At 42.7% G+C, this 23,569-nt stretch overlaps 1 protein-coding gene across 1 annotated transcript; it reads left to right on the top strand.

The window, feature by feature from the left end:
* The first annotated feature begins 3,533 nt into the window (after positions 1-3,533).
* Positions 3,534-23,271, top strand: LOC121394330. Its single transcript, XM_041565124.1, has 6 exons — positions 3,534-3,945; positions 13,368-13,467; positions 13,560-13,834; positions 14,997-15,055; positions 20,035-20,139; positions 23,182-23,271. The coding sequence occupies exons 1-6, from the start codon at positions 3,784-3,786 to the stop codon at positions 23,186-23,188; spliced, it is 708 nt and encodes a 235-aa protein (XP_041421058.1). The 5' UTR covers positions 3,534-3,783; the 3' UTR covers positions 23,189-23,271.
* Positions 23,272-23,569: the final 298 nt, after the last annotated feature.

Below are 23,569 nucleotides of genomic sequence, written 5' to 3'. Positions count from 1 at the left end.
TAAGGAAGCAGACCCTGCGGCTTAGTCATGCTGTAATAAGGAGAACCATATTTCTAGCTGTCTGGCTGCAATGCATGAGGCAGAAGGTTGTCAGTAAGAAAGTAGAAGGAAACATATATGAAAAGGCCAATTGAACTTTTACCTGATAAGATTTTCCAAAGCAGGGTAGCGCTGCCCTCTATTTAAGCTGGTAGGGGCAATAGCGTGGGTACCCGGCATAGCAAGCTTACCCTGGCCTTGAATGATGAATGTGAGAATTCTCTCACGAACACAGAGATTAAATTATTTTGTTATTGTGTTTTTTTGTAATAACAAAATAATAATAAGGGACCTGCTTCTCCCTTTGCACAGTTGCTAGCTGAAGCACCAGATCTAGTTAGTTAGATTTGAGATTTGATTATCAGTATTGTTTATTTATAAAACCCCAACGGTCTTGGCAGCAATTATAAAATATTTGGGGGAGTGTTATTACAAAAAAACACAATAACAAAATAATTTAATCTCTGTGTTCGTGAGAAAACTATTGCCCCAACCATCTTAAATAGAGGGCAGCGCTACCCTGCTTTGGAAAATCTTATCAGGTAAAAAGACTGCAGATGATATAATAAAGTTCAATTGGCCTTTTCATATATGTTTCCTTCTACTTTCTTACTGACAACTTTCTGCCTCATGCATCAATGTTTAAAAAAAAGCTTACATTAACAATAGCACTTATATTGTTAATATAAGCTTTTTTTCACATTTTCAGCTGGTGGTGTGCCGCGGGATTTTTTCAATGAAAGAAATGTGCCTTGGCTCAAAAAAGGTTGAAAAACACTGCCCTACAGTCCCTCCTCACTGAGGTCCCTGACTGGAGGCAACACACAGAGCCTCTGGGAAGCTCCTCCCTTACTGCAAATCCTTGTTGGAGCTTCAGCTGCTCTTTCTCTCTCACCTCTCTGCCTTTCTCTCCTACAGAGACTATGACAAGTCTGCCCTAGTGTAACTATTCCTCATTCACGGGGTTACCTGGTCCCCGACTTGGTCACATGACTTCTTCTGGGCCTATTGCACTCAGTCCCCCTGAGCACATCCAGCTGGAATCACATCCAGCGGCAAAACAGGAAGAGGCCACTCCCTGCACTCACTATATAGCAGTGTAGCAGGGGAGTGTCATTCTCTCCTGGCAGATCACTCGAAGAAAAAGGTGGGGGTCTTAAAGCTGCAGGGCAGATTACCCAGTAGGGGCCCCTACATATTTCTTCACAATAAGAAGATTTTGTAGAGGGGAGGGCGGGAGAGAAATCAGAACACATATATTCCTGAGTGATGGAGAGGCTGCCCCCTGCCCTGTGATAGAAAACATCACTACATCAGAGATTGTGTGCTCCATGAACTGCAGAGTTAAACTGTTTGCTCCATGAACTGCAGAGTTAAACTGTGTGCTCCATTATCACCTGATGAAGGACATGTCTGTCTGAAACATGTGTTTGAATAAAATACACTGAATCTAATTTGGCTCTCCAGAGTGAACTTTTGCCTATACAAAATCTAGGGGTTGTGGAAGCACTCTTAAGGCTAAATCAAAGTATGTTTAAGTATAAGGGAAGTGCTACTTACAATGCACTTCCCTGGGCCCCTGTCTCATAAGCAATTCAGTATAAATGCAAGTGCATGTGTTTACAAAAACACATGCACTTGCATATATCTCTCTCTCTTAAAAGCCCTTATGGGCGGGGGAGGATTTAGCTTTCTGACTGAAACCAATGTTCAACACACAGTGAATACAGGTAATGCTATTATGCAGAGAACTAAGTCTTTTTATACTATGACCTGAGATAAACAAGTTAGGGACCGCCATATGGGGTTTACCTTGACGTGGTATGGAGGCTTTTCAACTTTATGATCATAACTTTGTAACTAAAAACCCCTGTTTTGTAAACACATGCACTTGCATTTATACTGAATTGCTTATGAGACAGGGGCCCAGGGAAGTGCATTGTAAGTAGCACTTCCCTTATACTTAAACATACTTTGATTTAGCCTTATGAGTGCTTCCACAACCCCTAGATTTTGAACTTTTGCCTATACCTTGGATATTGTGTGGCTTGGACGGTGCCACTGACTCTGTCGGATTGAGCCCTGATGCCTTTGGAGTGAGGGACCACCCGACAATCAATAGAATTACTTGTGCTCCATGAGTTAAACTGTGTGTCTGGATGAGAATGTTGGAATTTACATCTCTCACAATTTAACACTGTCGCAGCTGTGGTAACGTTTCCTATTACAGGGCACCTGACTGTCACTTAGAAATATCTAATTTGCTTCCTGCTTCCTCCTCTCTAATATTTGTTTTGTGAAGAAACAGTTCTCATTCTTTCCCCACCGGCCGCCACTGCTGTTAACAAACTATTACAGGACATGAAGCGAGTGCAGGAACCTATCAGGCGGAGTTATGGTTGTCAGCTGTTCCCCTCAGCCTCTCTCTGATTCCCCCACATGAAGGACCCCAGCCAGTGACATCATCGGCACAGCTAAAACATGTGTACAGCGTGTCACTGCTCCAGAGCCCAACAGCTTTATCAGGTGGAGTAGTGGAGCAGCAGCGGGTTGGGGGCCCGGGGGGCCCATAGCTGTGGGATAGCGCACAATGCAAGTCGAGCGCAGCTCAGAAAGCACTGACAGTGACAGCGTGTGGTCGTGGGGGTCCACAAGGACTGGGGCCCACCGGGACTTTTCCCGGTATCCCGGTGGGCCAGTCCGACACTGCTAGAGGTTGAGTTGTTTTACCAATAATTATTAGTATTAGGCCTACTGGTGACGGCTGAATCTGTCCCATTTTGCTTCATGGAAAAATTGCAGAAACAGGGAAAATTTGAAAAAGGCATATTTTCCCATATATTCATTCATTTTTTGACTTTTTTTCACTGCACATATTGTGCTATTTTTGGGCAACTGTTGAAGTGCCTCTTGGCTAGTTTTGTAGGGGACTTTGGCTGGTGACATAAGCAGGCAGGGTTCGACTGGGCCGGCGGGACATCGGGAAGAAATCCAGTGGTTTCCCACCGGCCCAGATCCGCACCCTGATTTCCTTCCCGTTGAGACCGCCTAGTCGCAGTGTGTGTGTGCGTCTACGCGCGTTGGTGGGGTGCTGGACATGGGCCTTGAGGCAACAGCCCGGGGTCCCCCTCTGATGCCTCCCAGGCCGACCCTGTAAGCAGGTAGTGAGTGGGCAGGGTTGGGGGCAGAGGGACTGATCATACCAGGTCTTGCTGAAATTCAGGGACACATTAAGGGCAGAGACACACGGTCAGATTCAGGGAGATTAGTTGCCCAGCGACAAATCTCCTTTTCTTCAGGGCGACTAATCTCCCCTTCCCACCAGCTAGAATGTAAATCGCCAGCAGCATGGCACTTGGAGCGCTTCATTTTCTGAAGTTGCTTGAAGCTGCCTCACGAGGAAACTTCTTCGGGCGACTTCGGAAAGCCGAATCCATCCGACGGCCATCCTGCCGGTGATTTACATTCTAGCCGGTGGTAAGGCAGTGCGGGGAGATTAGTCGCCATAATGTGCCTCTAAGCAAAGTATTTCAGTGCAAATACTATAATGTGTGTAAATAAAGTTCAGCAGCAATTAAATACATGTGAGAGTGTTAAACACGGAGCCCTGAATGACTCAATCTCTGTCAGTGCCTCACAGCCGGGTTACAGGGAGCACTGCCATAAACCCCTCCCCCCTCCCCTTTTCCTTTATATCTCGGCGCTCAGGTGCGGCTCCTCACAAGGTGTTTGTGCCACAGAGAGATGGAGCAGCAGCGCAGCGACACCGCGGGGAATGTGGAAATGGAACCACTGGCAAATGGCTCTCGAACCCCTCCCCACGACCCTGAACTTCCAGAGAACCCCCTGGCCAGGGATGATGTAGAACAGGGGGGGAAGCTGAAGCCCTGGAGTCGGTGCAGACAGGTACGAGATGGGGTCGGGGGGTGAAGGTGACAGCGAGGGGGTGACAAGGAAAAAGTGACAGATGGGGGGTAGAAGCGTCCACAGAAAATTTTTCAGGGGGGGAGGCATGAGGGGCTCACACAGGGCCGGACTGGGAGTAAAAACCAGCGCGGGCAAAATAATCAAAGCAGCCCAGATGTAAAGACACAATGATTTGTACTTATCCACACATACAGTATATTGGGGTAAAACTGCAAAAATGGTTAAAGGTGATGTGCATAAAGGGCTGCCTGACTGTAATTAATGTAAAATATTACAGTTATTAATTAATTATTATTATTACATTATAGTACAGTAAAATATTCTTTAATGGCACCGCACAAATCTAGTGTGTCTATATTAACCACTTTGGTGATTTGCCATTTATTATAAGCCTTGAACATTTTATTTAAAAACGACAAGGGTTTAATCGTTCCCCATTATAGTATGGGGTATATTACTTCTTATAATATGCAAGTGATACAATCAGGACTGTTGGGGGGGGGTTGGGAAGTTCTAGTTTAACGAGCGTTTTTTGGGTTAATGATTATTAAACCGAAAAAGAAAGCACTCGCTGAACTAAAAGGAAGGGGCTTTTTACAATTGAAACCCATGAAAATGTGCTGTAGACTAAAAATTGGTTGGTTTATTTTCATGGGTTTTGATGGAAGATTGAAGCCTGTTGTCTTAGGTCGGTTAGCAAGTTTCACCTTTTTTTTTTTTTAACAGTATTTGTTTTATTGATTTCCAAACCAAAAGAAAAATAGGGGGGGGTACAGAAGAAAGAGGGGGGAGGGGGGGGTTGTCAGGTACAGCTTCAAAAGACAATCACCATTTATTACATTATATCTGTCACATAAACTTCACAGCCGGTACACTTTATGTTCAGTTACCCTGTTTGGTAATGCATCTGGGTAACTTTACTATCAGGAAGAACCTTCAAAGTCAGGGGAACACATACTTTCTGTAGTGGGTCTTAGGAAGTAGCCTCTGTCCACTTGTCCCATATTTTCTCATATTTTCCTGGGCAGCCCCTAGCAAGGTAGGTCATCTGTATTAGTGGGAGTTGTTTATTAATTATGTCTAGCCAAAACTGGCGGGATGGGGCTTTTGGTGTCAGCCATTTCATAAGTATTGCTTTCCTAGCATAGAATAACAAGGATCTCCATAAGTCCCTTTTTGCATTTAAGGGAATAGTCTCATCGATTATACCTAGGAGGCACACCTGTGGCGACATTATTTTAGGGAAAGTAGTTTTCTCTTGTACATATGTCATTATTTTGTCCCAATACTTATGGATTTCCGGACAATCCCACATCATATGTAAGTATCCCGCCTCCCTCTGTTGATATTTAGGGCAGTGTGCCCTCTCCATATCTCCCATTCGGCTTAGTCTAAGAGGTGTTATGTGCAACCGGTGTAACACCTTAAACTGGATAAGTCTGTCCCTTGTTGCGATTAGAAATTGATATGCTTTAGAGGTACCTTCTTCCCATTCTTCCAAGGTTAAGCTAGGGATATCTTGTTGCCAGACTGTATATGCCTTAGCAAATGGGGAAGGGAATGTGGAGAGCAGGTTCCCATACACTTTAGTCACCATCTTTTTTTGGATTGGGGATTTGAGGGTCTCCAGCACAGGGGGCACCTCTATTTCCACTTCAGTGGATAAGAATTGCGCTACAAATGCGTGTCTGAATTGTAAGTAGTTTACTTGGCCAATTTGTATCCCGGGCCTAGTCTGTAGCATTTGGTCTCTATTAAGCAGCTGTCCCCCCGGTGCTGCCTCTCCAAGTGTCTTTATCCCTATGCTCGGCCATCTCATATATTGTAGAAGTTGCCGGAAATGGGGTAGGTATGAGTTGCCCCATAGTGGTAAGTCAGGTGAGAGCAGCGGGTTGCTGAGATGGCTAGCTCGCATTACCGCTGTCCAGGCCTTATGGGGAGTAGCTAATATTGGGTGTTTTACTTGCAGATCCTTCAATTTCCGATATGGTATATGTCTTAGCGTCTCTACTGAACCCGCTAGGGTGGCTTGTAGCTGTAGGTTGGGATTGTTTGGGTCTGGTGTTAGCCACCAGCCAATATAGAAAAGTTGGGAAGCTAGGAAGTAGCCTTGTAGATCTGGAAATCCCAGTCCTCCTTCATTTATCGGAGTTTTCAATTTGGATTTCGCAAATCTCGGTGACTTGTTCCCCCATATGAAAGATGTCTGAATCTGCTCTATTTTAGTAAATACTACTTTGGGTAAATATATGGGAGAGTTGTGGAGTATATATAAATATTTGGGCAGAAAAACCATCTTTATGAGGTTTATTCTGCCCCATATTGTTAGGGGTAGGTTTACCCATTGCTTCAGTTTAGTTGTCATGTTTTCGGTGATCGGGGTGAGGTTTAGTTCCTCATACTTGGGCAAGTTTCACCTTTAAACTAAATTTAAGTCTGAGACAATTTGCAACTGGTTTTCATTCTTTTTTATTATTTGTGGTTTTTTGAGTTATTTCGTTTTTTATTCAGCAGCTCTCCAGTTTGCAATTTCAGCCATCTGGTTGCTAGGGTCCAAATTACCATAGCAACCATGCACTGATTTGAATAAGAGACTGGAATATGAATAAAAGAGGATCTGAATAAAAAGATGAGTAATAAAAAGGATGATTTCTTGGACAGACATAATACAAAGGCTATTGTGATACTAAACTCTATAGTTAGTATAGATATGGGGATATATCATTTATGTGACAGTAGGGAGGGGTGTGTGTATGGGGCTGGGTTTTCATTTGGAGGGGTTGAACTTGATGGACTTTGTCTTTTTTTCAACCCAATTTAACTGTGTAACTAGAAGGCAGCAAGTAATTAAATAAATACAAAAGATAAAATGAAGTCCAATTGAAACGTTGTTTACAATTAGCTGAGTTACCCCTTTGAGTGAGTTTTAGTTACTTTTATACTGTGGAAACCCCGGGCATATTATATGTGCAGTTAGATGCACATGTTTTATACAATTAAAAGCAGTGAATACTGACACACCAGGCACTGTACATACATAAATGTCAGCAGGGATGAACTAGGAATCAAAATAGGCCCAATCACCCATTCCAGCCCACTAAATAGTCACAGACTGTGGCCTCGTACAGCAGCTCTTCTGGGTGTTTTTAAAGGAGAAGGAAAGGCTAAAAGTAAGTAAGCTTTATCAGAAAGGTCTATATAAATACACCAGTAACCCCTCAAAGTAATGCTGCTCTGAGTCCTCTGTCAAAAGACTTCTATTGTGTACTCATGGGCTTCTGTATCAGACTTCCTGTTTTCAGCTTAAACCTCCAGGGCTAGGGCTTGAGCATGCTCAGTTTGTTCCTCTCCCTCCTCCCTTCCCTGCTGTAATCTAAGCCCAGAGCTATGAGAGAGCAGGGAGAGACTCAGGCAGGAAGTGATGTCACACCAAGCTAATATGGCAGCTGCTATCCTAAACAAACAGAGAGAGCATCTTCTAGAGCGGTTACTCAGGTATAGTAAAGCATTCTGCAGAATAAATATAGTCTTATAGCTTGTACTATTGTGGCTAATCTATTGCCAGTAAATTGCTTCAGTAGCTTTCCTTCTCCTTTAAGGTAGTGGCTATTGACACTTTCAGTGGGTACTTACACATCAGGCATTTAGGCAGGTACTAATACTGTAACATTGCCACAGAAACACAACCCTGTTTATATAAATATATTTTTTTTTTAACAAATCTCTTTACTTTTCCTTGTACAAAATAAAACATTATCTTTTGGTCCCCCAACCCCTCCCTTGCTCCTTTTTCCATTCCCTCCTACAATATCTCTTTCCACTTTTGTTACTCTTTACTCCTATCCCCCCTCATTACATTATCTTCTTTAATATATTTTTCTGCACTTTGTTCCCCCTTTATCCTACTCTTATTATCTCACAATTCTTTTACCCCCCACTGACTGTTTCCAGTACTGCATTTAATTATTGTACCTACTACAGAGTGTAAATGTCTCATTCTATTTTGGGTAGTAGAAGAAAGAACCTTCTGCTCTCACTCTATTATCCTGCTTTTCATTTAATGTCACCTTTATCCCTGTGTTAACCCTTCCCACTAGGTGTGTTTGGCAGACATACAGTCTCATGAGGCCTCCAAACAAACCAGTTAAAAAATCCCAAAAAACTTCAAGTCCAAACACAAATAAAGCCAAGCTCCCTTTTCATTGGAGAAGAGTTAAGCAGCCTCTAGAACAGTATGAGTTAAAAGCACAAGTCTTTATTAATCATAGTTAAACGTATAAATGCATCCCCATAGGCCCCATGCGTTTCATACGTAAGGGACTTAATCATGGGCTCATTAATTCGACACTTGTGGGCCCCCTGCAGTCACAGGATCCTCTTCCTCTGTAGTTATTACGCCCTTAGACATGGGGTGAGGTGGTTGTAGGACGTGAAACAAACCAGACGAATGGACGGCACTTCTGGACAAGGCTTTATTGGCAGTTGGCTGTGAATTGCCTAACGCGTTTCGGGAGTGTGTCCCTTAATCATAGGCTAACCTTCAATTCTTAACAGCTGTTCTTTTAATAATACAGTTATAGCAACCTCTAGTGGGACGTAAGACCAGGTCTGGACTGAGAATTAAAATAGGCCCTGGCATTTCAGGTACACAGAGGCCCAAACAGCCCACTAAATACGGACTTCCAATGGGACCTTATAGCAGCCCCTCTGGCATTAGCCGGAACCCACAGATTGCCAGTCCGGGCCTGCGTAAGACCCATGCAGGAACTGAGGTGGCTGTTGCAATGAGCAACTGGCAGGTGTTTAATTATGTCCAGGTACGCACCCCCTTGAGCACTATAACTCTTATTACAGAAGATCACAGGTTGTGTGCCGGCAGCACAAAAGCACAAAAGTCCTGGCCAAAGCCACCCACATAGGGCCACACAATCCTGCTGAGCTGATTAGGGGGCAGTTGACTAGAGAAGGACAGTCACTAACCTTGCCTGGATACATAGAGGGGCTTCTTTACGGCTCCGGCTCAGGCCCGGACTGGCAATCTGAGGGGCTGCTGTACAGCTTCCTAGAAAGTTACCATATAGTGGGCTGATAGGGGGGCTGTTTGGGCCTGTGTACTTGGAATGACAGGTAGGGTTGCCACCTTTTAAAATAATCTTTACCAGCAGGTGGAGGGTTAAAAGGGCGGGGCAGTGACGATAAAGGGGGCGGAGGCAAACATGTGAATTTGGCAAGAAGCCCAGGAAAAAAGGTAAGTTTGGAGCAGGCTGGAGGCAGGCCTTGGGCTTTTTTTAGGTGTATTACAAATTTACCAGCAGCTACATTGCCAGTAAATTTGTAATACCGGCCCCGGCCTTGGCAGGTGTTTTACCGGCTAGGCCGGTAAAATACCGGCCGGGTGGCAACACTAATGACAGGGCCTATTTTGACTCCCAGTCCAGGCCTGGTCCGGCTCGTGTCAAGCAAAGTCATTTATAATCCAGCCTGGATGGAACATTCCTGAAACATTCAGAATTGGGCACCCGGCAAGCAATAACAAGCAATACAGGTTGGCACACAAAGCCATTCAAACCGGGGTGCAACCCCTGGTACGTTTATTGCGTCACAACGTTTTGGGGGCGTTCCCCCTTCGTCAGGTGATCACCTGACAAAGGGGGAACGCCCCCGAAACGTACCTGACGAAGGGGGAATGCCCCCGAAACGTTGTGAAGCAATAAACGTACCAGGAGTTGCACCCCGGTTTGAATCACTTTGTGTGCCAGCCTGTATTGCTTTCTATAGTTGAAAATTGGGAGGGCCGTCCCCTGAGGAGCTGTGCACCGAGCGGAACCATTTGAGAAAGGGCCGGAGTGTGCACGTGATTTTGTACAGAGTCACAGGAAGCAATAAACACAATGTAAACACAATGTAAACACAATGTAAACACAATGTAAACACAATGTAAACACAATGTAAACACAATGTAAGTGAAAGCAGCTGTAGAAGCAGAATGTGTATGAGAGAGGTGTGTGAAGCTTCAGCACAATGTAACACTGACCACAGGAATGTGCCGATCACTTTAGTTACAGCTTTTCTATTTCCCGGGACACAAGAGCTGCTCACACTTTGCCAACATTTTAGAAATGGAAATGAAAAAAGATTAGCCTCGCAGATTGCGGTGATTTTGTTGACCACGCCCATTTTATGGCCACACCCCCTAATTACCAGGTCCATTTTACTTAACTTGGCAGGTTATGAAAGTTTGAACACATTTCTGTGTTTTTTTTTCAGGCATTACACTTTTGCTAATGAAGGTGAATTGCCCTTTAAGCCGAAAACCACAGGTTCCCTTGCTTATCTTAAATTTTTACAAAAGTATCTATTCTGGGCTCTCTGCCACCAGCCAATTAAGTTAGAAACGTTGTATCTGTTTCTGGCTGTTCAGTGCAGGAGATCAACGAGAAAGTTGGGACATTTCAGTAATAATCCGGGACTGCGGGCTGAGCTGTCAACAGTTGGAAGGTATGCTTTCCACTTATTCTAATAAAGCCTGCTAAAAAATACAGTGGCCAAAACACAAGGAATGTCCCTTAGTCCCCTACTGCTCCACATCAGATTATTGTTTTCTGCACTGCTGGTCCTGACCTCATGTACCATTGAAATAATACAGCACTATTTAATAGTGATGGGTGAATCTCTTCAGTTGTACTTCTCCAAGAAAATCACGAAAATCTGAAAAAGCTCACAACACAACAGCGAAAAATTTGTGAAACACATTGAAGTCAATGGGTGTCAAAATTATTTTGATGTGCGACAATTTTGACACGAGCGACAAATTTGGAACAAGCGACAATTTTTATACGAGCGACTCTTTGGACCAAGTCAATGGGCATCCGAATAATTTTGGCGTGCGAAAATTTTTGTAGCAGTGAATTTTGAAACAGCTAATTTTCTCTGCAGTTTTGATAAGACATTTGCTAATTGGAAATTTGCCACAAATCCATGCCTGGCAAATAAATTCAACTATTTAACTCTCCTCCAGCCAATACCTCATACGTCACAATTCCTTGCAGACTTGTGTAAATAACACACCTGTAATTAAGATCCATGTAGGATACACATAGTCAGAATCTGCAGTGCAGAGCAAAAGACAGGCAGATAACTGAATTCAGTAGCAATTGCATTTACAGATAAGTTTAAATTCCTTTGGGAAAATTGTAAGGTTGAAAACACATCTTGCGATTTATAAATCTCTGATCTCCACCGGATGAAAAATGTCGGGACTCTCCACACGCGGTCCAAAAATCGTATGAATCCTCAATTCGTACGATCGGGTCTTTGCATCTATGGTATGGCCAGCTTTACTTGTAGCAATTAGGGTTGCCACCCGGCCGGTATTTTACCGGCCTAGCCGGTAAAACACCTGCCAAGGCCGGGCCAGTATAACAAATTTACCGGCAATGTAGCTGGCGGTAAATTTGTAATACCCTTCAAAAAGAGCCCTCGGCCTGCCCCTAATCCCCTGTAACCAGGGTCGGACTGGCCCGGTGGGAAACCGGGAAAAAACCCGGTGGGCCCCGACCCGCCATGGGCCCCCGCCGGGCCAGACCCCCGGAGCTCCTGCGCCGAGCCGCCTACGCATGCACGCTGGCATATAAATTAAGGGAGTGAGCATACAGTGCGGCGCAGCAAGGGAGCAGGGGTGTCCGAGGGGCCCCTGGACAGCAGTCCCGATGGGCCCCTGGATCCCCAGTCCGACACTGCCTGTAACTTACCTTTTCTCCTCAGTTTATGGTTCTCTGCGATGTGGCCCCGCCCCTTTTGACATCACGACCAGCCCCTTTTGTTCCGCCCCCCCCACCAGCCGGTAAAAAATATAAGAAAAGGTGGCAACCCTAGTAGCAATGGGCGGGGAAAGTAGCAAAGGGAAGTCAAAAATATTCGGGAGATACATAAGGCCCATAACTGATGCAGGAGAGGTGTCAACTCATGTTCTGTCTTTATCGCAGCAGGAGGTGCAACAAATTGCAACGTTTTGATATTAGGGCATTTGTTTATTCTCTGGGTGATGAAGCATGCAGGGGCTGAAAGTCAGCAGATGGGTTTGCCGAAGGAACACATGAAGATCTCTTGGTGGGGTAAGAGAGGTCTGAGATGGGAACAGCAGAGAGGAATGTTCTTTGAGGCATCACCCCGGAATCCCATAAATTTGTTAATTATACACACGGGGGGGGGGGTGAACAACCTTACGTCACATAAGACCCCAGCCCTTTATTCAGGCCATGAGGGCCGACTTAACAGATATATTAAGGAGTGGAAGAGTCAGGTGTATAACATCCTCAGATATAATACAAAGGAGCAATTGGCGGGGGGCCATTTCAGCCTAGGACATAGAGAAGGCCAGAAAGAAAGTTATCAGGGCCATGCAGAAATTCATGTGTTCCTCTGGTGTGATAAAGCATCACATATAAAATGTAAGCAGACACAGCTGTATAGGGAAGTCAAAGTGCATTTATCAGAGGAGGTTTGGGTTTGTGCATTGGGAACATCAAGGTTTTCTTTGAGGATTAGTGGAGGTCACGGGCCGGGTAAAAGGGCCATTGGAAAAGGATAAGTGTCACCCCCTCCCCTTTTTCCATTGGGTGGCGTCAGTGCGGCTCTACAAGTTGGTTACGGTGCAGTCCTACCTTTATTGAGTCACAATGTGCATCAGATTTGGACTGCACGTTCTTGTCTGAGGCAAGAGACTGGGTTAGCGCCATTTATGCACAATAAGGGAGCAGGGGGATGGGCTAAAAAGCGTTCACGGAGGGTGCTCAGCCCATGATCCCTGCTTCATGTTTGACCAATTTTGGGGCAGTGAGTTAACGTTTTTTAAGAATACAATTTTTTGGGCAGTGAGCCCACATTTGGAGAATAAGAGCCGCAGCTGGGGTCAGGGTGTACCTAGTTCTTGATGCTTAAACTGTTAAATAAAGCCTGTGACCTCCACAGATTTTTGCCAAAATACGTCTCTGTGTTTTAATTGAATGGTAGGGACACATCCGGGGGGGATAGGGGGTTCCTTGGCCTATGTTCTGAAGAATTAACTTATGGGTTGGAATCAATTTGACTTTATATAGAACAGATCATGTCAGACAACATAATGTGTGGCCATACGCATGCCAGTCTGTGTGGTATCTGACTGACTGACCCATGTGCCAAATGGACAGATAACATACAAAACATACAATGTTCAGTGAGACTGACCACCCCAAAGACCAGGACAGCAAGAAATGAGGAGCAGCCAAGATGAGCTTCCTTCATCTTCACTTCCTTTCCACTGATCAGAATTCTCCATCAGACAATTCACTGATAATATGTAATTAACTGCATCCTTCCACTTATCCTGCTTCTTGTTTATACATGTGATATATTTTTAACAGGTATGTCAAGGCAGAAGAAAATGGCACTGGACAATAGGGGGGATTTCTAGTATGTTCATCATCATCATCCTCATCACAGTCGTATGCAAGCCTCCAGCAGGTAACATATATATATATATATATATATATTTATTCCTGAAACCCTTCTTAAAGCTCCTGAGGACTTTGTTTTTCCTGAATATTTATCTCTAGGTGCCCTGGCTCAGAACAATAATGGGACAGTTACCGATGGAGAGACAGTTGGCAATGGAAGGACAGTTCCCGATGGAGAGACAGTTCCCGATGGAGAGACAGTTCCCGAAGGAGAGACAGTTCCCGATGGAGAGACAGTTCCCGATGGAGGCAATGAGACTGCTACAGACTGTGAGAGACTGGTTTATGTATCCGACAGTGATGGCTTCTTCCAGTCCAGCTACGATTCCTGTGCCAGCAAAGGACATGAACTACTGCAATGGCACCATATAGAGGTAAGCTCTCACCCCCTGTGCTGATCTATAAGGATACAGATTTGACAAGGCAGTTTGGGCATAGAACCCACCTTGTGAATATGAACAAGTTCTTAGGGGGGGGGGGGTATTTTTGAAAAACAATAAAAATAAAGCAACCCTATTGGATCACCCTCTGTCTAAACAGAAAATGAATAGGTTTTATTAGGTTTTAATAGGTATAAGGTCAATCAGTATTCGCTGATTGGTTAGATAGATCTACATCTGACCTGTGTATGGCCTTGTCATTGGACAGTATATTCCTGGTACTTATGTTACACTCAACCTTTATATTAGACACATATATATATATACATATAATACACAGTCATCGCATACTTCATTGAATAGGCAAATATGTCATAGTTTTATAATCGTTTATGACTTTCTTATCTTTAAACACTGGTCTTTATTAGCTCGTTTAACTGTTCTGATGGCAGATTCTGCTAATAGACATTGCTTTATATAATATACAGTATATAATATAATCATGTGACTTAGACTTCCTTTCAGGGATGGGCAAATTCGAGCCCTTTCACTTCGCCCAAAATTCGCCACAGACGATATTTTGCCAAAATGCATTAAAGTCTACGGGCGTCAAATTTTTTGACGCGTGGCAAAAATTTTTTTTGACACGTGTCTATGGGTGTCTTTTCCGCAGTGAAATCCGCCAAATAAAATTCGCTCAGCACTACTTCCTTCGTCTTTCTCCTGAGGCCCAGTGTTGTAGTTCAGTTATGAGACACTCCAAGGGAAGATTTTGCATTACATAATTATTTATGATTGGGACCCAGATTAGAAACTTGCCAGGCAGGATACAGTTATCTACTTCCTGAATAGATAACAGCAGTTCTGCCTCACTTTGTGGCATGGGTCCGGTTATAAAAACCATGACTAAAGTGGGAGCTCTAGCTGGAGTCGATTTCTGTATTCTGATTGGCGGGAGATTGTGCATTTAAATACAGTGCTTTTTTTTTACTGACGAATGTGAGATTTCACCAGGATAATTGTTATGTAGGAAACGAATTGTAACCGAGTGCAATAATTAATGGAATTAGCCAGACAATATATACAGATTCTGGTTGTATCCCCCAGTGTCAGTGTGTTGTAATTGTACAGCTAACACTCTACTTGTTTGTTACAGCCAATGAGACGCTGTATTCCCACAGGAGAGGATTTCTGGATTTCTGGCCAACATCATTGGTGAGTTTGATCTAATTCATACCTCCCAACTGTCCCGTTTTCAGACAGCTCAACCCACAGTCCCTAGTTTGTACTGGAAAGTCCCGTTTTTCTCTGCACTGAACAGCAAGAAAAAGTCTAACTTAATTGGGTTTTGGCAGAGAGCCCAGAACAGCCACAGCTGCAGATAAGATAATTTTGTAACAATTTTGAGATAAGCAAATAAGTAATTGTAACAATATAAGATAACAGGTCCCTTGGGAGAAGTTAGACTCACAGCTTAAAGGGCAATTCACCTTCATTAGCAAAACTGCAATAACTGAAAACAATATGTTCAAACTTTCATAACCTGCCAAATTTTGTAAAATGAACATGGTAATTAGGGGGTGTGGCCACAAAAATTGGCGTGGTCAAAAAAATTTCTTGTTTGAGAGCAGATAAATAAACAAACAAATTGATTAATCAATTTTACAGAAATGCATTGCCAAGTTGCAACTCCCTGTATCACCTGGGTGCAAGACTAAGGGGTTATTTATTAAAGTCCAAGTGCCAAAAATTCGAAAAAGTTGTTTTTACTATAAAATCCAATCTTTTTTTTGATTTATTAAACCCCGAGGATGGAAAAAAGTCCAGACCCGAATATCCGGCATTTCAGATCTGCCGAGGTTGTATATAAAATCAATGGGTGAAGTTCAGAAGATATCCTGATCTGCGCTGGGTTTTGTGCAATAATCCGAAAAATCTTGGTTTTCGGGGGAAAAAAACTGAAAAATTAGTTTTCAGGTGGAAAACCCAAAAAATGCTTATGATTCTAATTTTTCACGATTTTTCTTAATTCTTTTTCCTGGCGCAGAATATTTTCTTTTTTTCTGCAGTGTTTTAATTGTGGTTCTATAAGTCTCTCGGAAGTAATTCAAACAGCTATGTATAAGCAAAGGTTTATTACATACATAGAATGAAGAAGATATACATTACCGAATGAGTAAAAGAGCGAAGCAAACAATCTGCAACCAAGACTGGGAGATCCCAGAAAAGTCAGCAGATTGAATCCCTCCAACGGTCTCCAGAAGACCCTGCGCGGGCACGCGTTATCCCCACAGGCGAATCTCAACTGACCGAAATGGAGACCCCCAGTTTATATAGGCTTAGCAAACAATGAGCTCATATAGTAATTTAGTAAGAAGATACAACGATTTGGTTAATAACAGATGTTGCTTCCCATGCGCTCATCAGGATCTGGCCAGACTCCTAACAAGGACATCCGAAGCAGAGATCTTATCTTATCTAACTGGTAGCTGAATAGCATATTGTGCCCCTATCTACAATAAAGGAGAGTCTGATAAGGGCTGCAGAAATCATAATACATATGGGAATAATGAACAAGTATTAGGTTCCAGTTGATTCCTTCCCATGATTTCTCTTGCACAACTCCTATTAATACATGCAGTCATGAAAGAAGTGGTAGAATTGTGACAAACTGCTTTAAACTTATGTCCCAGACCTTCAAATTATTATTCTCCATTCACCCTTCATGTTACAACCCCAACATTCCACACCTGCAGATCCCCACCAGATCCCCACCTATGCACCAAATACAAAACCAAATATGTAAAAGACATTAGTAGTAACTTCACAATAGTAGCCTTCTAACTCCTAAAATACACATTCAGGTTCCCCAACAATGTTGGTTCTTTCAGTTGAGACTAGTACTAAATATTCAAATTCAAGGCCACACCTATAACAAGTATTTGCCGGGGACCAGAGATCCATTTCTCTAGTTTTGCAGACAAAAAATTCCCCCAAATGAACTTACTCAAAATATGGTCTAGATATGGGGCCTGTTATTCAGAATAGTCTGCACTTGGGGTGTTTTATGGGATCTTTCCATAATTTGGATCTCCATATCTTAAGCCTGCTAATATCACGTAAACATAAAGGGGCCTGTTTATTAAAACTTGATTTTTTCTGGTTGATTGTAAAACTCTAATTTTTAGAGGAAATTTTTTGAGTTCTGTTAGAGTTGCCACCCGGCCAGTATTTTACCGGCCTAGCAATGCAGTTGCCGGTAATTTGTAATACCCTTTAAAAGAAGCCCCTGGCCTGCCCCCAATTCGCACAGAACTTACAGTTTTTCCAGCGCTGTGGACATCTCTGCGATGTTGCCCCGCCCTTTTGCGGCACACAGCGTAGCCCCGCCCCCTTTTTCACGCCACAGCCCGCCCCCTTTTGGTGCCCGCCCCCCACTGGCCGGTAATATTTTTTAGTAAAGGTGGCAACCCTAGTTATACCCCAAAGTTGCTAAAAATCAAAAAATACTCCATCTAAAACCTGTTGAGGTCTTTTAGAAGGCAATGGCAGATTTCCCTTACCAATCTGAATATATTGTGGTCGGCGATGGGTTTCGTACAATAATCTGAAAAAGATGGAGTTTTTGGGGGCGACAAGTCGAAAAAAAATAGTGATTTGGACATCAAATCTAAAAAAATGGTGCAATTCTAATTTGTCACTCAATTTTTTGTCACAACATTTTTTGCTGCAACTTTTTAAAGCAGATATTTTGATAAATGAGTTACATTTATAGATGGGAGTTGGGTTGACTTTGTTTTGATAATAAAAATTGTAAAAATTTGAGTTTTAGCAAATAACCCCCTAAATAAAGCCAATAGGCAGGGTTTACTTCCAATAAAGATTCATTATATCTTAGTAGGGATCAAGTACAAACTACTGTTTTATTATTAATTTATTAATTAAATTAATTTTATTTATACAATTAATTAATTATATAAAAAGGATCCCGTTCTCAGCCTCAAAACTATAGGCCAATTAGTTTTTCGAAGGGTTAATAAAGGATAAGATACTGGACTTCATAGCAAATCATAATACTATGAGTGTGTGCCGCATGGTTTTATGTGTAATAGATCTTGCCAGACTAACTTAATTTCTTTTTATGAGAAGGTAAGTAGAGATCTTGATTCTGGGATGGCAGTGGATGTGATTTACTTAGACTTTTCTAAAGCATTTGATACAGTGTCACACAGAAGGTTATTGGTTAAATTAAGGAATGTTGGCCTGGAACATAGTATTTGTACCTGGATAGAGAACTGGCTAAAAGATAGACTACAAAGAGTGGTGGACCAGTGTTGTTAGTGGAGTACCGCAGGGCTCTGTACTAGGTCCCTTGCTTTTCAACTTGTTTATTAATGACCTGGAGGTGGCCATTGAAAGTCCTGTTTCTATTTGTGCAGATGATACAAAATTGTGCAGAACTATAGGTTCCATGCAGGATGCTGCCACTTTGCACAGTGATTTGTCTAAACTGGAAAACTGGGCAGCAAACTGGAAAATGAGGTTCAATGTTGAAAATAAAGTTCTTGTATAAAAAAGGGCATTAACTCAAGGGATGAAACCTAATTGTGTCTCTTTATAGGTCCCTGGTGAGGCCTCATCTGGAGTATGGGGGCAGTTTTGGACTCCAGTCCTTAAGAGGGATATAAATGAGCTGGAGAGAGTGCAGAGACTAAGTGCAACTAAACTGGTTAGAGGGAGGGAAGAGTTAAATTATGAGGGGAGACTGACAAGGTTGGGGTTGTTTTCTCTGGGGGAAAAAAGGCGCTTGTGAGGGGACATGATTAGACTTTACAAGTACATTAGAGGACATTATAGACAAATAGCAGGGGACCTTTTTACCCATAAAGAGAATCACCGTACCAGAGCTGGCCATAGACGCACAGATCCTATCGTATGAATCGTGGATTCGTACGATTTTGGGATCGTGTGTGGAGAGTGCCGACGTCTTTCGTCCGGCGGAGATCGGTCGTTTGGTCATTCGGACAGGTTTGATTTTGACCCGACCGATTCTGCCGGAGCCCATTGCACATCTTATCGGATCGTTGGCCATACAGCCGAACGTTCAGATTACCCCCGATACAGCCATGCTCTTTAATGACATATCGGGGAAAGGTAAAAAATGGGCATGTCAGATGAAGTCGCAGCGTTCATCCGACGCGATATGACTGTCAGATACAGACACAGCATCTGCATCCGACAGTTGTGTCGCGTCGGACGAATGATGTGACACCATCAGATGTTCCTGTTTCTTACCTTATTTACGTCACATCCGACTTGATGCCTGCGTTTTTGCCCAGCGCGTCAGATCGAGCCGATATCGCCCCTTATTGTTCCTGACAAAATCTGCAGTGGGGTTTTACCCTAGTTCTACTACACGGGAGATTTTGATCAGATTTTGTGGGTCAGATTTTATGCCACGCAACACCATGCAACCCCGAGCAACACTACTCAGCACACCATTTTGTAGAATGCAATAAAATCTAATGCCCCTCCAGCTGGAATGTAACGGGCTGAACTACACGATGCACCTTCTTCAGATCCGAAGCGCTGAGAGGAAGCACATGTGACGAGACGGATGCGCCGACTATAATGTAAGTAATAGAACTATGGCGCCTACAAACTTAATGCATCCGACGCAACACGACTGTCGAGTGAAGACGAAATATGCGACGTTCGCATCCAACAGTCGTGTGTGTCGTGTCAGAAGCATGCAGTTTGTAGGCGCCATCGTTCTATTACTTACAATATATTCAGCGCATCCGTTTTGTCGCATGTTTTTCCTCCCAGCGCGTTGGATCTGAAGAAGGCGCACTGTGGAGTTCAGCCCTAAGTCAGATAAAGTTTTATCTATTGACATCATCCTATAAAAGCGCTTCTCAAATTCAGCCCTTCAGCAACAAATACTCTACTCACAATTCTTTTTACTCTTGCCAAAAAGTGTCATAAAAGCTGCACCTGGAATGACAGTTTAAAGCATACAAAACCTCATGTCTCCTATTTCTTGGTGGGGAATAAAGGCCGTAAATTAAATTAAACCAAATAAATAACTATCAATTAATGAATCAATACTGTGACTTCTCAGCAGTTCAGTCTCCAGTTAACTAACTAACTATGAATTCCCCCTACATTGACTATTAACCTTTTCCCTATAGTGAGCAGTGCCCGGTGTACAACACTCACAACGGAGTTTTTTATTTGGATTTCACCACAATGCGACGGTTCCTCTGTGATCCACGATCAGCAGCACCAACTGATGGGTAAGATGATTGTGATGTCATTAAAGATGGCGGAAATATACCGACAATGATCTAACCTTGTGCCTCTCGCACTATTGCATTTGGGATGCACTTGCAGTTGTGCAAATCTGGGTGCGCTTTGCTTGCTCCTGTTGTGACAGCAAATTCCCTGCAATGATTGTGATTGGTCTGTGAGTGCCTGCAGCTGACCCATGCAATAAATACTGCCAAATCGCATGCCACTGATCTGTGAGTAAGAACAATGCTACTTGCATGCAGCCCCTATAGCACAGAATGCAGAATAAATAACAGAATTAATTAACCCTCAATATTCGACTGGGGAATGAAAATCCTTCGACTTTGAATATCGAAGTCGAAGGATTTTGCGCAAATAGTTCAATCGAACGATTAAATCCTTCGAATCGAACGATTCAAAGGACTTTAATCCAACGATCGAAAGATTATCCTTCGACCAAAAAAAGTTAGGCAAGCCTATGGGAAGGTCCCCATAGGCTTGCCTAACGTTGGGTTCGGTAGCTTTTAGGTGGCGAACTAGGGGGTTGAAGTTTTTTCTTAAAGAGACAGTACTTTGACTATCGAATGGTCAAATAGTCGAACGATTTTTAGTTCGAATCCTTCAATTCGAAGTCGCAGTCGAAGGTCGAAGTAGCCCATTTGATGGTCGAAGTAGCCAAAAAAACACTTAGAAATTCGAAGTTTTTTTACTTCTATTCCTTCACTCGAAGTTAATGAATTGGCCCCTTAGTGTCTGGCCACAGGGGCGACTAATCTCCCCGATCTGCTTTCCCCTCTCTTCCGCCTTCTAAAATGAAAATCGTCTGGGGGCAGGCAAACAAAACGCCCGTAATTGCCTCACGAGGAAACTTCTGGCGACTTCGGAAAACAAAGAGATCTGAGTGCCATACAGCCGGAGATTTTCGGGAAGGGTTTTCGGGGAGATTAGTCTCCCGAAGAAGAGGCGATTAGTCGCAAGGCGACTAAATCTCCCCCAGTAGCTTTGTGTGCCCTAATACTGCAGCACTCACAGTTGGACTGTAACATATAGAATTATATACAATAGTGAGATAAAAGCCTGGGCTGAATCATTATCCCCCCTAATCACTTGGGGTCAGTTGGTAGTGACCTAACTATAGAGGGAGCAGACCCAGTGGGGGAGGGGCAGCACACTTGTTTAGTTTAAATATCTGCGCCCAGAATGGACCATTATCACCCTAAATCTCTAAACTACATAAAACAAATATGTTATCATTGTCATCAAATGTGAATATGCCAATAAGACTTTGGCATTAGCCAGTCCCTACTTTCTTTAAATTGACTAATTCCCTGCTGTTTGAAGAGTGAAAACCCCAAAATACCTTCAAAAACCTTTTAAATACATATTTTATACAGTTTTGTTTAGAATGAAATTCAGTTGTCATAATGGCCATAATATGTGTGCGCCTCATTATTTAAATGAAACATCCCCCCAATCTTGTAGGTTATAATGAATAATATCTGGTGCTGGTTTTTTGGAGCTCCCCATAGATCTGCCACTGCCCCTGTTTCAAATGAGGGGTGGGCGTGGCCTTACAATCTCTGCCAGAAGCACAGTCAGAGAGTTACAGCCAATCACAGCCTTGCAGTCACACAAGATATGTTTCAGTTCCCTATCAGGTCCTGCTAGCTGCTGATTGGTTCCTATCAACAGTGAGTGCTGCCAGCTCCCCTGCACAGCCTGGGAAAGGAGGCAGGAAAAGATGGACGGGGCTTGTGGAGTTTTTGCAGAAATTTTCAATAAATTATCCCAATAAACAATGAAATGCAGCTCATCCCTAACTTCATTGGGTGCACGTGGCCAGGCTTGATATATAAACTAAATCAATAACAAGCCTGACCACGTGCACCCAATGAAGGAAGGGATGAGCTGCATTTCACTGTTTATTTAAATTATATATTAAGGGGAGGTGGCGCTCTCCTTAAATGCCTGTTCTCCCAACCCCCGCTTAAAGGGCATGTAAAGGCAAAAAAACAAAAAAAAAAATTTTTACTTTCTTTAATGAAAAAGAAACCTATCTCCAATATACTTTGATTAAAAAATATGCACTGTTTTTATAAGAAAGCTGACTGTATGCAGTGAAATTGTCCCTTCATTTACTGCTGTGGATAGGAATTGTCAGACAGTCCCTAACTGCTCTGCAGGGAAACAATCATACTTATGAACAGCAGGGGGAGCCCCCACCTTACTTCCCAGCCAGGCAGAACTCAAGCAGCTTTGTTTGTGACGATCCCTAAGCAGCCTAGACCTCACTGAGCATGTGCACAGTCTTAGTCTTGCAAAGATGTATAACAAAGTTACACGATGGTGACCCCCTGTGGCCAACTTTGAAAGCATAAATCATTTGTTTGATTAGGCTTGTGGTGCAGTAAGTTCATGTTTATATTTAGTATACAAAATACAGCATTTCTAGCCTTATTCTGTTTTAGACTTTACATGCCCTTTAATGGTGTCTTTGGAAGAGAAAAGCAGGTATGGTCTTTCTCCCCCCAAAGATAAAACTTTTTTCTCACTTAGATAGGACTGACGCTTGGACACTGCCTTGATGAGTGCGTCAGCTTATGTATCCGTTGTACAAACTTTGTAACTAAAAGTCTCCTTTTTTATCATTAGAGTTACAGTTCAGTTAACATAACATTTCTGCTATATATATATATATATATATATATATATATATATATATATATATATATATATATATATATATATATATATATATATATATATAAAAGAATATAATGCACTGGCACATTCTTGTTTTATACACAATATGCCCCCTATAATAAACTGTGCAACCTGCAACCCTGGCCTGAACCATTAAGTTCACAGTTGGTTCTGGGAGCAACAAAAGCAACAGAAAAACAGAGACGGTCTCCCTTGTCCATAGATAAAGTACAAACCCCACATCAGTTAAAAAGCTCATTTCACTCCTTCCTATTTATATATGTTTTTCTAGCTGCAATGTTATGTCAATGGATATAATCTCATGTTACTTTCCTCTCTCAAAGCCAATAATAACCGTACGGCAGCAGGAGAGGAAACCTTGGACAATGGAAGGGCAGAAACTGTAACAACCATCGTGGGAAAGGAAATATGTTCTGCTCATCTTTGTGATCAAATTGTTGAGCTGCTGTTGGGAATTGGGGGGGGGGGGGATTGTTAGAAATTAAGTCATTTTTCAAATATAACCTAGAAAAATGGTAAAAACAGAAGCAAAGGGTAATTTATTTTTTTTGGAAGTTTTCTCAAAGTGAACTACTCCTTTACTCAAATTTTACACTACTTACATTTCTCTTATTATTTGCTCCTTATTTGCCTCTTATTATTTGACTCTTAATATTTGCCCCTATTTTTTACCCCTATTATTCGCCCCTATTATTTGCCCCTTATTATTTG

The sequence above is a fragment of the Xenopus laevis genome, chromosome 5S (assembly GCF_017654675.1).
Source record: "Xenopus laevis strain J_2021 chromosome 5S, Xenopus_laevis_v10.1, whole genome shotgun sequence".
Lineage (NCBI taxonomy): Eukaryota > Metazoa > Chordata > Amphibia > Anura > Pipidae > Xenopus > Xenopus laevis.
Note: the sequence above shows the minus strand (reverse complement) of the source record. Positions and strands in the feature narration are given on the sequence as shown.